This window comes from Gadus chalcogrammus, chromosome 11, assembly GCF_026213295.1.
Source record: "Gadus chalcogrammus isolate NIFS_2021 chromosome 11, NIFS_Gcha_1.0, whole genome shotgun sequence".
Lineage (NCBI taxonomy): Eukaryota > Metazoa > Chordata > Actinopteri > Gadiformes > Gadidae > Gadus > Gadus chalcogrammus.
Window position 1 is genome coordinate 12,876,535 of NC_079422.1, and position 16,777 is coordinate 12,893,311.

Consider the following 16,777-nt stretch of genomic DNA (forward strand, 5'->3'; position numbering starts at 1 on the left):
GGAGGTTACAGACACCAGAGGATCCTGTAAGCGCTTTTCCAGCCCAGCCCAGTAGAGGAACAACAGGGTCAGTGTGTGTGTGTGTGTGTGCGTCTGTGTGCGTGTGTGTGTGTCTGCGTGTGTGTGCAGCTCTCTGTGTGTGTGTGTGTGTGTGTGTATCTCTGTATGTGTGTCTGTGTAAGTCTCTATCTGCATGCGTGTCTCTGTGTGTTTTTGTGTGTCTCTTGTCTCTCTGTATGTGTGTCTATGTGTGTGTGTGTGTGTGTGTGTGTGTGTATCGCCCTGTATGTGTGTGTCTGTGTGTCTCCCTGTGATTCTGTGTGTGTCTCCCTGTGTGTGTGTGTGTGTGTGTGTGTGTGTGTGTGTGTGTGTGTGTGTCTGTGTGTGTGTGTGTGTGTGTGTGTGTGTGTGTGTGTGTCTCTCTGTGCGTCTGTGTGTCTCTCTGTATGTGTGTCCATGGTTGTCTCTCTGTATTTGTCTCTATGTATGTATGTGTGTGTCTCCCTCTCTGTGTGTCTCTACATGTGTCTCTCCATGCGTTGGTCCCTGCCTGTGTCATTGTGTATTCTGCGTATTGCCAGGGCACCAGATAATGATGCTTAATCCCAGCCGCATCACATTAGCGCAAGATCACAAACAACTGTAAAGTGTGTGCGGTGTGTCCTCTGTTTAAGGGTCTTCAATGTGCTCCGTTAACATTGGCTCACGCCACTGCCAATGTCATCAGTCGAGAATGAGCACCTTTTCTCTCTCTCTCTTCCCTCATGACACAACACGCAACCACAAACTATATTAAAAACCTATTCCTAGTCCTGTGCTCTCAAACATAAACATGGCATCATGTCATTTCCCATTCAACACCGCAAGCAGACCTGTTGCACACAAGTGCAGGGACACACACACACACGCAGACAACCACTCACACTCACACAAACACACACTCTAACAGCAGTCGGCTGGGGCTTGAACCAAAACATAGTCTGGCGTGGCCGGGCTAGCGCGGTCAACTCAGTTAGCTGTCAGGCTACACCGAAACACTCTCCATTGTTTGACAGGTAAGACTTTATTTTTAGTCGACCATTTTACTTTGGGACTAATAGGTGGCAGGCGTGCAAGCAGTGTTTGTTCTGGATGTGCACATTTTCTACGTATATATAAAAAAAGCACCAAATAATGTGAGAATCATGCAAAAAAATTAAAATGACTTTCTTTAATCATTAAGTGAAGCCATTAGTGCACAGGGGCCAGGCATGGAGTGTTTGAGCTGACCGTCTCCCTCACTCACAAAAACACACACACACCCACACACACACATATACACAAACACACACACAGCTGTGGTCCTGAGGAACGAGGGGGAGGAGTGGTGATTTAAGTGGCGAGAAAAATAAAGCTTGTAATTGCAAATCAGTTTGAAATTCCGAGATCTGACAGAGATAGGTAGGATTTGGGGTGGGGGCAGGGGATGGGGAGTGATGTGGGGAGGAAGGGGGGTCAGATGAAGTAATGGGCCTGTACGATGCAGCCTCTCCAGCCGGGGGTCAGATCTTGTTCATGGAAACCAGCTGTCCTGCTCCCGCCAAGCGCGCCACACACACACACACACACACACACACCCACACACACACACACACACACACACACACACAAACACACACACACACACACACACTTCCCCCCCCCCTGCTTTTCTTCCATCCCACTCTATCCTGCTCTGTTTGCACCACCTAACGCTTTCATTAGCTCCCAACATAATCCCTCTCTCTCTCCCTCACCTTTATGACACTCTACCTTTTTTTGCGCCATTGCTTCTGTCTCTCTCTCACTCTCTCTGTCTTTTCTTTCCTTTAAAAATATAAAAAAAAATCCATTCATTAATGCGTGGCAGCTGCGGGGAGCGGTGTTACCTCATTTTTCCATGGCAACAGACTCTCTGTTGCAGCGGATCCCGTTTCCATGACAACGGACTCTCTGTTTCAGCGGATCCCCTTTCAGTTTTGGTAGCAACGCGCAGCTCTGCCAGCTCTGAACACATTCATGTGTTAAATAGAAGGAATTATTGCAGAATTCCTGAAATAGAACCACAGTCAGGATCACTTGTAATTACTATCAGCAACCCGGAGTGTGGGTGTCCCTTGGGGGAGGGCAGAGGGAAGGACCTTCACAGGCCCTTCATCCATGAGACCCAACGATTGTAATGCCAGGTGAGTATGCGTGTGTGTGTGTGTGTGTGTGTGTGTGTGTGTGTGTGTGTGTGTGTGTGTGTGTGTGTGTGTGTGTGTGTGTGTGTGTGTGTGTGTGTGTGTGTGTGTGTGTGTGTGTGTGTGGAATAGGTGAATACGGCTTTGGGTGACGGTGGGAACTGACAGACGAAACACATGGGGAAGGACAGCTGGAGCAACAGGTATGTGTAAGTCTGTGCGTAGGTGTGTGTGTGTGTGTCCGTGTGTGTGTGTGTGTGTGTGTGTGAGCTTGCATGTGTCTGTGTGTGTGGGTTGTTTGTGTGTGTGAGCTTGCGTGCGTGACGGCATGCTTATGTGAGCACTTCCGTGTGCGTGCAGTTGCGTGTGTGAGCACACGTTAAATGCAGTGTGTGGGCGACAGGATGGGCAGCCGTTCTGGAACTCCGAGTCGAAGGGCAAGTGGCCATTCCAGCCAGCCGGCCAGACCACACTGGTCAGAGTGACGATTCCATTGGTGTTCATCAGGCCTAAGCCGAAGTGACTCGTTCAACTACTCCACCTATGCATCGTGTAGCTCAGCGTGACCACAGAGCCGACTGACAACATCTCGCTCTCCCTCTCCCTCCGTCTCTCCACCGGGCCGATCATCGGTGCTGGATGTAATGAGCCAGGAGAGTGCATCGGCCTGGGCCCGAGAGCCTTACTGTGGATGGATGGTATGCCACAATTACCTCACCGCACCTCTCGCAATGGTGTGGGAAAAGCATTGGCTGCGTTCTCTCCGAGAGAGAAATTTGCTCTCCTCTAGTCCTTCCAGATTATTTTTTTTCTCTCTCTTTCTCTCTCGCTCGCTCTGCATCTCTCTCTCACTCTCTCACTGTCTGTCGTCCATGAGAAGCCTCTGAACTGATGAACTACTGTTTAAGCGAAGCGAGGAACCCTCCCGTCCCCCCAAGCAGTGATTCTCAGAGTCCCGCGCGTAAGGCGATCCGTGTCTCTGTGAGTCGGGGCCTGCTTCATCTGGTTTCTGCATTAGCCATCCATCTGTCTTTATCATTGACAGCTCCTGGAAGGAAATCAAGAGGAGCTCTCTGACGGCTCTGGAGACGTTCGGCAATGAATGCAAACCTCCCATTTTCATTACCGGGTGAAAATTGTCTATCTTCCCTTTCAGTGGGTAATGGTAGATCGGGGACTTGTTGGGAGGGAAGATGAAGAGAACGATGGGGGAGAGAAAAAGGTTCACGCTTTCACAGTGGGAACTATCGCCATATGTGGCGTTGTTTAAGGCTTAAGCATTGAGGCTGGGACAACAGTGGGAAAGACAGAGGAGAGAACAACGCTCGTACATGGAAAACACACCATATCTTCACATCAAGGCAGATGGCCTTGGTGAACAGGACGCTATAGGACAATACACAATCAGCTGCTCTGCCTTCTCTTTGGTTTCCCAGCTGCGCTTCTAGACTCCATTCAGTCTCTCGGCGGGGACGCGTGGGAGACATGACGCAAGACAGGAATCCGAGTGTGCGAGTGAAGTCCAATGATACGCACGGTGCAGGGGAGCACGTTGCGGTATGCTGCAGAGATCGGCGGAGAACGCGAGTCCGGGTCACGCTTGAATCTGGAGTCTCGGCATGAAGCATGGTGATGATCATACCACATAAACATGGGATGTCGGACGCCTCTTCCATGATCCCCAAGTATTCCAATAGCAGTTTCAGAAAAGGGGGCCCCCCTCACCACAGGCTTAAGTCGATTCAACAGCCACGGTGTAATAAATACTAACGCTAGTGTCTCTCTTAAGCACCCCTCCCCGTTGCGCCGTAACCTACCCCTCTACTCGCTCTCTGCCCTGCGAATGTCTCGAAAGAACCCCTGCGTGCCAAATTGGGCACATGTGGTGCAGAAGTGTGAGCCATTAGGTATTCTGTTTACACCACACTAAAATAAATGAAGTGGTTGAAGTTTGGGGATCTCCAGGGCCCGGGGTGCCAGCTGTCGAGTTCGGTCGGCTTGGTCCGCTTCCACCGCCGTGTCAGTGAGACGGCCCGTTTCCTAATTGCCGGCCCAGAACACGGTGTGGTCTCCGTCATGGCGCTGAGGGGGACCCCGGCAAAGTGGAGGCAAAGACAGGCCCAGAAAACTATTAGCAGGGTTGAGATCAATTCTGGGGTAGCATTATAAACAATCCCAACGAGCGGCCCGGACCGGACCAGCGAAGGCTCATGGGTCACGTCATGGGTACGCCATGTGCGTCACACTTCCTGTGAAGTGTGAATGGTGGCGGGATTGTGTGGTCCGACATTCAACGAGAAATTGCCGGAATGTGACTTCCCCGCCGAGAACCTTTTCATTTTAAGTGGACGCGATACGGAAGGAGAAAGGTGGAAGCTATTGCTTACAGGTGTGCTTAAAAAAAACAAGAAAGAAAAACTAAACAACAAACCGCAAGCCAGTGAAGCCACAGAACAAACCTGTTGGTGTGTGCGCCCACTAGCAGGTTAACATTGATCTTCTCAAACCTGCTTCTTTTGGATGCAGTGTAAGCAGACTTGTCATGGCTTCGGATTGACTTCAGACAGATTGTGCTGTGATGTGGGCTGTGTGGACGGGTCTAGTCCAGACACAGTCAAGAGCCACACAATGGGATCCAGTCAAGGCTCGTCTAACACAGAAGGACAGCCAGACAGTCAAGCAGAAAGGCAAGCAGCCACAAAAGGATAGAAGACACTATGATTTTTGTGTCATTTCTTTTTTTTGCTCCAAGTATACAAAGGCTAACATCTTACAGAGCTCTACGAAAGCCACACATATGCAGAGTATGTAGCGGGTCTAGAGCACAACCGACAAGTTCCAACAACAGCCTCCCCAAAGGAGAATAGAAGAATAGGGAAACACTAGATAAGATAATATACAAGAAAATAATAGAGAATAGCGGTGAGGGGATAGGAAGGAACGACTGCATTTGTAGCGCCGAGGCAGACGACCCGATCCGACTGAAGCGGTGGTACGGCCGACTGTGACACATCGGAGCGGGACGGCCGAGTTGTAAGTGCTGTGGCGCGTGAGAGGAGAAGGGGGCGGGGGGAACAGCAGCGGTTGAAGCCCAAGGACATATGTGGTCAGTCCTGGTGTACACACAGCAAACCAAGACGCTTTGGAATCAAAACTAAACAAACACACAGGCTAAGAAGAGAGGAGTGGAAGGAGGATACTGTGGAAGGTGAAACCGATGGACACAAATTCATCCGCCAAAGAAATGAGGGGGAAGGGAAGTATTAAAATGTGATAGCATCACGGTCGCCTTGTTCAAAGTTAGGGCCTGGATAAAGACATAAAGGGGGTTGGGAGAACGGCGTCCAGATTACGGAGAGATATGATGGTGCAATACCTGTAGAGTCAGTCGTTTGACAGCGTCCCAGGCATGAGCAATCAGCGCCTTCATCCTCTCCTCTGAGGTGGACCACGACTCCACAGCTGTGCTGATGGGCATCACCTTCATGGGAATGGACAGAGGTCGGGATTCTGAGAGAGAGAGAGAGAGAGAGAGAGAGAGAGAGAGAGAGAGAGAGAGAGAGAGAGAGAGAGAGAGAGAGAGAGAGAGAGATTGTTCAAATCATGAGTCAAAGTCAAATCAAAGTCTGTTCAGCACAGCCTTGGTTGTGGGACATTTTTTGGCAGGTACGGCAAAAGCCATTCATCCATTCATATACTGTATTGCCATTTAGCCAACGCCCAAATGTGACATCACGTAACAAGGTGGAGTATTTTAAGGGAAGGAAAGCCCCTTAGACTGTGTGATACAGCCCCAAATCACATTACCCTTCTCGAGAGAAATAGGCTGTAAAAATCAATGAGATGCATGTCAGGAAACTTGATGTAGAGCCCTGTATGTCTCCCCAATTTACCTTTTTAATATTTTGTGCGGTTGTTTATGTCCATGTGTTGTACATGCTTTATGTTATGTGTCAGTCAAATCTTCATTGAAGTGATGTAATGCTTGCACAGAAGGCTGGGGGAGCCAAAGACCACTATCACGCACGTAAAGTGCGCACACACACATGTCTGCCATCGTTGTGTGAATAAATGTGATGTATAACATATAATCCAATATAGTAAAGTGAGCAGCAAGCAAAGAATGGCCGAAATAAACGAAATATAAAAAAAATTAAAACAGAAAGAAAGAAATAAACTATACAACAGATACATAAAGAGAATGAAAGAGAGGAAGAACATATAGCAGTGGATAAGGAGACGGGGGGACATGGAGATAACTAGACCCAAACACAGACAAAACACACATGCTACCAAGTGGGCCTAAGGCCTGAGGGCTGCTATAGCCATCACTGCTCTGCTGTGCTCAGCGTGAGAGGTGAGGGGTGGGGGGGGGGGTAGACAGGCTCTCTCTCTCCGAAGACACATTAAGACATATTCCATGATTGCTCAGCAGCTTCAGGCCACAGTTGTCATGAAATAACGCTGAGATCACCGCCCCCATAGTCGTACGCCATGCGCCCAGACACGCATACACACACACACACACACACAGCTATAACAGGCCTAGGGCGTCAGCATGGCAATGGGAGTGTACTACCAGGGCGATGGACGTTACTAAGGTTTTGCGGTTACCGTGGCAACCTGCCCAAACCATTGGGTGGGGGAAACCATGCGTGTGCTGCTCTCTGGCCGACAAAGCAGCTGGCTGAGGTCACAGGTGTGCATACATATATAGTAAGTGTGTGTGTGTGTGTGTGTGTGTGTGTGTGTGTGTGTGTGTGTGTGTGTGTGTGTGTGTGTGTGTGTGTGTGTGTGTGTGTGTGTGTGTCTGTGTGTGTGTGTGTCTCAGTGTGTGGTATTGAGTGTGTGTGGTAGTGTGTGTGTGTGTGTGTGTGTGTGTGCATGTGTCTATGTCTGTGATAATGTACGTGTTTGGAAGTGTGTGTTTACATGCGTATGTATCTGTATGTGCCAGTGTGTGTGTGTGTATATGTGCATGCGTATGAGTCTGTATGTGTGTGGTAATGTCTGTGTTTGGAAGTGTGTGTTTGCATGCGCGTGTGTGTGTGTGTGTGTGTGTGTGTGTGTGTGTGTGTGTGTGTGTGTGTGTGTGTGTGTGTGTGTGTGTGTGTGTGTGTGTGTGTGTGTGTGTGTGTGTGTGTGTGTGTGTGTCGTGTGAGCTTGGGCTTATGTGCAAGTAGCTGACTGACTGGAGGTCGAGATCATCATCTCCGGCTCTCTTACAGTTCTTTCTCACACTCACAGTGGCCAGGTGCGTGTGGCCCTCTGGGACTATGAAATGGACAGAATTTGTCATGATGCCCACAATCAACGATGCCTTGGTACACATTACACCCACAATGCGTCTTTGTGCTGCACACTGAATTTTATACATTTCAAGACAACTTGCCTGAAGAGAGAGTGAGAGAGCGCCTATGTGTGTGTGTGTGTGTGTGTGTGTGTGTGTGTGTGTGTGTGTGTGTGTGTGTGTGTGTGTGTGTGTGTGTGTGTGTGTGTGTGTGTGTGTGTGTGTGTGTGTGTGTGTGTGTGTGTGTGTGTGTGTGTGTGCGTGCGTGTTCTTCGTCCCTGTGTTTTTCCTGTTCGCGTAATGAGGACCGAAAAACAAACAAGGCCTACCACAACACTCTCTGAAGTCCTCTGTTCCGCCCTGGCCTTAATACGCTGGGAAACGGGACGGATTGACTTTGACAGTGTAGATTGTATTTCACGTAGCGTCCTCCATTGTGTCATGTGCGGAGAGGAGCGCCCTAACCGCTGTGATATCATTGGCTTGTCGATAATGTTTAGCCATGCTGGATGTTTGCTGCGTTGCAGGGCTGCTGTCGGCCTGCGTTAGGGGGCTCCTTTCCTGCTCCGCTCCACAGGGGTGCAGCCCAAATGAGAGTCCTCTCCGGCTTGTTCCAGTCGTGTGGCTCCTCTCTGTGCACCCAGGAGACGCCGCTCAAGGCACACAGGGTGCAGTAGGTGTGTTTGTCTGTGTATGGGATCGTTTGGATGAAACAGATGCCCAAAATATGCCTTTTTCTCACGATGGTTGGGTACAACGTAAACCAAAAAAAAAAAAAGTCGATAAAGATGGCTTGCTTTAACTTAAAGCAGACACACGTGCGTGGTTGTTGTTTTTTTAGGATATTCGCATTTGTGAAGATCCTAACAGCCGCACCTTGATCAGGACCATGTCATTTATAAAAGGAGACTGGAATAAGCTTGCTTATGACACAACACACACTTCCACACAAACAACTCACGCAGTTAAAGAAAACCACAATGCCCCCGCCAGCCCAGCATGATATCACTTCGTGTTCACACCCACCACACCAATCATCAGTGATGATATATTAAGGCTACTTAACCGAGACCGCCCCGCTGAGTGCCAGCCATGTTCTGGAACATTGACCCCTGGCTAAACACACTCGGAGTGTGTCGCTCCGGTTTACTGCAATAATCTATTACCCACACAAACCAGAGCGTCAGCATGAGGGCGGGGCAGAGAGGGGCCCTGATTCACAGGAGGAGAGGAGGGGAGCGACAGCCAGGGAGGCAGAGTGAGAGGCGTGCGCACCACTACATTGCGCACGGCAGGTTGTGTAATTGCGTATCCGTTACCGTCTTCAAGGGAGGGGTGTGTGTCTAACTGGCAGTATGCAGCTGTTCTTCTATAAACACAAACACAGAGGGCTTAACACAGAGCCGGAGCAATGCCTAGAGGATGGAGAGCTATTGGCAGGAAGAGACAGCACAATTAGCTTTTCTTCATTCCATCGTAATCCTGTGCTATAAAAAAAAAGATAATAATTGTAAGATTGGGCTCCCTGGTAGGTTTGATGCGAACACCATATGAGGCTTCCTCTCAAGTAAATTGAAATTCTTGAGGAAAGGACATCACTATATTCATTAGGATGGCTGGTTACCATTCTACCAGGAAACCCTGCACTGCAGGTTTCATGATGAGCCCATTCCCTTGGACCCAATGCGTAACCTTAACCTTATGTTAAGACTTTGAATTTGGGGACAAGCCAGAAAGTTGAAGCCTCATTGGAGCAAGAGAACCTGTTGGGCCAATCATAGCGCTTCGCTCTGGGCTGTGCATTGGTATGTATCTTTGGGTTTTTAAAGACCCTTCCCGGGCACTGATGTTAATCCCAGGTTCCTTATTTGGAATGAAACTGCCACATCTTGTTATTTTGAATGGAAGGGCCATCATTTGTTACAGAGGGAAAGGTGCTCATGCATTTAAAGACTCAAGGTAGGAATGTGGTGCCATTACTGCCATGGTGGTGAGAGAGCGAGAGCGAGAGAGCGCGCAAGAGAGAGGGATGGGGAAGTACAAACTGGTAATGAGAAAGACAGAGGGGAACAAGGGTGCTCAAACATTAGGAGAATTGCAGCCTAACAAGTCCAGGGAGACCTCTTATAGAGAGGGGATATTCCCACTACCATGTCAGTTTGTGTGCTCCTAATCCTCCCCTCATGGGCCACTAGGCCAGACAGGCCTTGCTCTACACACACCTGTCCCATCTTTTGTTTCCCCCCCCCCCCCCATTTCTCTTCTGTCAGTCATTCGTCATCTCTATCGTATTTCTCCTTTCCCCCCCTTATTGGTCTTTCGTAGGAATCACTCCTATTCACATTTGGTTGTACTGAAGGAGACCATTCGCACACTTTAACAGCTGCAACCGTCACATCTCACTAACAGGGAAAGCCTTCTTGGTCTTTGAAGTCAGTGTGAGCGAAAACATTAAATAGTCGGAAGAAGGCCTGCCACGGCGACTAAAGGCCTTGGACGACGAGCAAATCAGCGTCGCCACCCTGGAGAGAGTCGTACCCTACCGGGGTCACGGAGGCACATGTCTCTCGGGAAGTGTGAAAGGGTGGCAAGTGCACAAAGCCACACCATATGTATTATGGCGCTCAGGACGGCGAGTGCTCCCACGCGTGAATGCTGATTTGCGCATGACACAAAGAAATACCACAAAAACAAAGAAACACAAGGAGAAAAGACAGATCACATCAAAGCCACATCAGCCGAGTTCTCCGCCGCCGGGGCTGAACGTTACTTGCGTCCAAAACAAGTACAGAGTGTCCCTGGGTCTTTCTGCTTAGAGGTTGGGCAACAAGACCATACGAAAACAGGCTCATCACAGGGACCTCGGCATTTCCCATGCGGCCGGCCTTCTATCTCTCTGGTATGTTCCCTATTAAGAGTGGTTTACAGTGTGCTGAAGTGTTGTATACTCTGCTGCAGCTGCGTGCCGGGGCAGCGCCGGTCCCTGCTAATAACCAGCCCGCCTATTTGTTTTGGATGCACGTCGGTGTTTATTTAAATATTTATGCGATCCCATTTGTTATGCTGCCATGAAAAGCGCCGGCGGTGTGGCTGAGTTCGGACGAGTGTCTTTTCGCATCATTGTTTTGATCTCCTGGATGCACACCCCTTGAGGCATTCACCCCATCAGTGTATACACACAATGGTTTGAGGTGACCATTGTAAGGAAGCCCTCGAGAGCTCTCAAGGTATAGGTTTTTATTAGAAATGGTCACTGTTGGTAAAAAACCAGCAGATGCCGGGAACAGAGGACTGGACAGTGAAAGACGAGGCCTGAAGCCAATGCGAGGACACGCTGCTAGCGTCAACCAGCTTTTTGAAAAAGAAGAAAAAACATGGCTCCTCTCGATGACACTGCAGGTCCCTCCTGAGTCCCACACTGATGAAATCATTCCCTAATCGTGTTTCAAACACATGCGATCTTCAACAATCACGTCAATGCAGATAATCCACAGTATACGTCTAAGGAACCTCATATTGAACTCGCGAGATGCTCTCACCTTGGCCTCCGGCAAAACCACAGCCAATATCCACAAATGTCCAACTAATCCCCGGTGAGAGCAAATGAGACATACGTGAAGACAAATAAAGGGCAAAGCCATAGATGAATACAAATCGTTCCTTGGTCTCTGCTAAACATCGGCAAGGGTTTGCCCGGACCCAGTGCTTTTTGGAGGGATTGGGGATATACTCTTCATTTACCAAGCACCCCCCTGACCCCCAAAGACCACAACCGCACGCCTCAGGGGGCCCTGCTATCTCACCATTCCTCACGGTTTTATTGTTTTCTTTTCTCCTGCTCCAACCTTCATTACCGTGATGAATTATTGACTTTCCTAGTAAAAAAAAGACTATTTAAATAACTTTAGAATGAAAACATTATCCCCACTCGCCACAGGCCGCACCAGCCAATAAAAACAACCTGACTTCCATCAAGCTACTACGGCTGGGATTATGGTAATGTGTAACTGTAAATTTAGCCCGATGTTTTTTCGTCATTCCTGTGATATGTATGCCTCCGAACACATGAAGGACTTTTCCCCCGTCCATCTCTCTTTGTTATAAACCTTGTCTTTGTTCCTTCAGATCACATATCCGTTTTGGTCATCTCTGAGATGAGGGATTTTCCTGACAAAGTGAGTTTGAACGTAACCAAAGCCATCAGCTAAGGAAATCATTAGTGTACTTCATGCAACATGTTCCATCTCTGCAAAGTTCTCCACATTTGCTCTCCTCACTCTGTAACTATTCATCTCTCTATCACACACGCCCTGTCTCCTTCCATGCTTCCAAATAAACAGCACAAAATAGTTGTAATCCCATCATCCTTAGCACTAGGAGACAGGATCAAACAGTTTCCACCCTCCAACTCTAAGAGACTGCAGCTAGATCGGAGGATAGGTTTCTTCGCTCCAACCATGTTCCTGGTGTGCCAAAGGCTAATTTTAGGATTGAAAAGCAAAGCCAGTGAGATCACTACTCTGGTCCGGGCCGAGAACAATGAGAAGGGCTCGAGAGGCTCTCCATCAGAAACACGCCACGGCTGCCAACAAGAACATTCATTAGGGACAAATAAAGAAAATACTTAGAGGCTAGTTTTATGTGAACCAATTTGTGGTGTAATTGTGCGGGCGGACTGAAATTGACCTCAAGTTCGAGCAATACATCTCCTTCCCAAAATTATGAGCCTAGCTTCTCCTCGTGAAGGAGAATCGAACAGAAAAACAAAATGAAGCATTAACACATATAGGATGTTCCTAGGCAACATTCAAACAAACCGCTGCGGTAACAAAGAAATAGCGTACTAATGTTCAGCTTTAGAAAAATATGAAATTTAAAACCATGTGCCTACCAATCATTTCCACCAGAATGTTTAGCTAGGACCATCACTGTGACCAGAGCCCCAGAAACACTAGTCAGTTGACCATTTGGAAAAAAGACACATGACAAAGAGCCAAAATCAGTCAGAATTGGAAAGAACAAAAGGGAACTCTAAGTCTTTTAAGTATTTAAAGGATTTGAATTAAAACCCATTTATCAGCAAAACAACATCAAACCATAGTAGTAGGAAAATCAAAATAGACCAGGTTCTAAGGAGAGTACATTAGAGATACATCCTAAAATACTACTTTCTAACCGGGCCTGGTTGCTATGTGCATGTTAACAATGTATAGTTAAGGATTTTTTCAAATGCGAAACTGGCTGTGACCGGTTCTCAAAGTCGGCCTGGTGTCTTACGAAGCATATAGGATGCATGTAAAATGTGCACTGACCAAAGGGAGAGTGGAAGAGACAGAGAATGTTAAAAGGGTTTGGTTGCCAAGAACTTGTCGGCTCTATATGGTTTCTTAGATCCTGGCTGGGCACCATCATCACAGCAACCGGTATGATATCACCTCACACTCACAGCGTTCCTGGGAAGCCAGAATCTGCACTGAGCTGGTCGAATGTGTCTTTGTACATTTGCCTGCACATTAACAGGCACCTTCCAAGGGCCCAGAGGAAAATCCTAGCTTGATTACTATGAAACTGTAGCTAGGCTGAGTGTGGTAACAAAACAACATAACACTCAAAACTTTACATCATAAAAGTGCCAGGCATGTGCTCAAATGGCCAATTGGAAGCAGCAACAGTCTTGCTATTACAATTGTTCTGTGAAGCCTTTGAACTGCTCAAAGTTCTGAAAATGATTTTCTTTCAGAGAATTATGATTTACTCTGCTAATTCCCTTAGGTGATTTAGGCAGAGAACTCAATATCTACAGTGGAAAAAGTAGGATAATCAATGGGCACAGAAAAGCACTGCCATAGCCAGTATATAATTGGGCGGAACAAAACACCACCCACATATCAATTTCCCACAACGATTCTGGCTTAACCTGTTAACTCAATGTTCTCTAATTGAATATTTTCATTTGTACTTCTTGAAAAATAGAAGCGTCCAAAACTAGCACAGACACAGGAATTGTTTGGAAACATTGAGCAGGGAATTCTGATTATAGAGATTTTAGATCTGTGTCCGGCCTTGGTCAAAGTATAAGGGAAGCAATGTTTAGTGACATCAATACCCGATGAACTGCATGCACCCTATGAGTACAGGATGAAACTACATGCCCATATTAGTGGCCTAAATATGTTTAAATCCAAACAGCTCAAGATAACAGCCTGAATGCAAGATATCAACAACCACTATCATAGATCTAATGCTGCAGTACTTAAGAAGTTCAGTAATTCCAGAGGGCCCTAGGAGATGTTCAATTTAAGGTCATGGTAAGGCAGTCAAGGCCGTTGGTGGCAGCCCATTCAGATGGGGCCGGCCCTATTTAAGTGGAGCCAAACACTGATGTTTATTTCGCAAGAGTGTTTTGTGAATGGAGGATCAAACATGCACCTTGGCCACATCTCTCCTCCATTTAACCAAATAGATGTCTGAGGAAAGAAAGCAAGACGTCAGAAGCTGGATTACCAAGTTCCTCGGAGTCCCTTGGGAAACGGTATGTCGGCAATTACCTGGAATCCAAAATTCACCTCGTCATGCTGTGTATCAGTGACTCAGAGTCACTATAATTTTAAGCTCAATAGAGCTAGGGGGAAAAAAAATAACAACGCAACCTCATGTCTTTGCCTGTAAATGATCCAAAAAGCGGAGGGTTGGACCATTGCCACACATTTCTCACAGCAACAAAAAAGAATCGGCACAATTATCAATTTGCATCAAAAACTTTCTCTTTCAAAGTTCTCGAGATTACATCAAGAAACACTGGTCATTTTTCTACTAGAGTCACATTAGGTCTATCGTACAGTAAATCATTGCTGCCAATTGATTCAATCCCAGCTGAAAGGCTGGATCAGATGTCCTCAAGTAAACACGACACAATTACAAATACATCCAGAGGAATCAATCAGAAGAACAGCCGGGGCTAAATGGCTTCGGAAACAAAAGAACATCCCACCCAAAATCCCAACAAATGATTAAAAAATAAACCTTATAAAAGGCCAGCTAACCGTCAACATAGTACAAACACCAGCGGCAACCATGATAAAGTAATCAAAGTAAGATTTATTTAAGAGCTAGCGCCAGCGAATCATTATTTTAGTTTTCATAATAGTAATCGCAAAAGAATCATTGCCTTTGATCAAACATTGCGTTCTAATTACACTATGTCCTTCCAAACACAATAGAGCACCATCTTGGAGGAAGCTTATTGAAACCACAACAAGTCTGATGTCAGCAGCCTCTATCACAATGTGATTGGAGGTTTAACAATGGGGAAAGACTCACCCCAAAAACAGAATATATATGTGGCCTGTATTCCCATGACCTGGAAGGGCATAAGATACCACATTTTGTCATGAAGGATTTCAGAATTGTAATAAAGACATTATAAAGGTCTTCGAGCTAACATCATCTGTGGTAAATCACCCATGCTAAACAAATATGAACTAAGGGTAAATGAACGTCATTAAAACAGGATTATAATATGAACAAAAAATATTTGGCTCAGCCACCAAGCTCCTCCATCTACCTGATTCATATAGGCCAGTTCTCCTTTAATAAACCGTGAATACTGTAGCGGGGTACGTGAGCACCAGGAAATATCCATCAACGCATATATTACCATGGATCATGTAACAAACCGCAAGCCACGCATTTGAGAGAATATGATAAATTTACATTCCCTTCATTATACACCAATTAATCCCAGGAAGGATGGATTACCCAGAAAATCAGGTGGAGGGATGGAGTGTTTGGGAGGTGCATGTGGGGCTGACAGTCCACTGTACCTGAAGTATCGAGTATCACCGCAATCAACAGGCAGCCCCGTAGGACGTGCAGTCTTAATTTTTTATTCATAACTCCCACGCTCTGAAGTCACATACTGTTCAGGGAAAATGAGAAACCGCGTTCAGAGTGGGGGGAGGGGGGTCGCCGCATGACGGAGAAGGAAGGAGAAGGGAGAAGGACATCCAGTGCAGGGAATGGAAGGCCGTAACGCCGCCTCTGCCGTTCAACGTTAGTCCATCATGTGTGCCCAGGCTATAACAGTAATTACAAACACAAGTTGCTGTGGACGCCCACGTGGTCTACTGATTCCGATCGCTACCCGGAAACAATCTGCCATTCCTGCACACATCGTCATTTTTCCGAAGAAGGTATGACGATAATTGAATGACCCGAAGTCGATTATGCGTTTTGTTTGGCTCTGTTGTCTCCGTCAATTGTGTTTTAATTGCTGTAGAATTTCCAAACCAACACCTAGATACCGAAGGATTGTTTGCACTTAACCAGGGAAATATTTGGAGTAAGCAGAGAGTTTAAGAAACGATTCACTATGTTCTTTATGCACTAATGCAAGCCACTAATGAGACACCGTATACAAACAGGTCCGCCGCTAAACATCCCATTACACAACCGACTTGAGGCCAGATGCGCTGGCCCACTTAGCCGTCTCCAACGTTTAAGGTGTATGCTTCTGTCCTCGTCTGTGTTTGTGTGTTATCGGCTTAAAGCAGATCTTGGGCTGGATTACGTAGGACATTATATCATAATATAATGAGATACGAAGCGTGCAGGATCACGCATGTTGTCGGACTTAGCGAACAATAATTACTTTCCGTTGTTAGGCCGACTTCCTGCACTTTACGGCACTGTAAGCCTCAGTTCACTTGCTTATGCTCCAGCTCCAAACAAAGCCGAACGGTCTGTCACGCCAATTTTAATCACGCAGACGTTCCCATGTATGGGACCAACTAAAACAATGACTCAATGGTGTAAGTGTAGGGCAAATACAAAAAAAGTCAATACATACAATGTAGGTTACGGCACTACAATTGTGTGGGTTTGAATATTACCTTCAAGCATGGACCTACATACACACTGTGACAATGTCAGTCATTTTTTAAAGGTTTGTCAAATGAAGTGGTTTGTTGATGAGGGACAAACGTATAGGTTCCCTTCTAATTGACATACAGCCTGACATGAAGGCAGTGAGATGGTGATGTAGCACAGAGCAGATCTGTAGCGAACAGGTGTGACACCGTGGCGATTGACATCCAGAGTGTACTTCAATAATGTTCAGTCATTTTTGTTTAATTGTTGCTGCCGACTAAAGTTAGTTGGCGTGTGTGTGTGGGTGTGTGGGCATGTGTGTGCGTGCATGCATGTTTAGGCGTGCAGGTGTTGGTGAGTTTCAGTGTGTGTGTGTGTACATCCTGTTTGGGTCAATTGAACTGTTGGATCTTTGGAT

At 46.9% G+C, this 16,777-nt stretch overlaps 1 protein-coding gene across 1 annotated transcript in view; it reads right to left on the bottom strand.

Moving 5' to 3' along the window:
* LOC130391474 (intermembrane lipid transfer protein VPS13B-like) overlaps window positions 1-16,777 on the bottom strand; it is a 209,687-nt gene that overhangs the window by 63,962 nt on the left and 128,948 nt on the right. Inside the window, exon 22 of the mRNA XM_056601627.1 lies at window positions 5,578-5,711. Coding sequence (XP_056457602.1) covers window positions 5,578-5,711 — 134 coding nt within the window. The remainder of the gene's footprint in view (window positions 1-5,577; window positions 5,712-16,777) is intronic.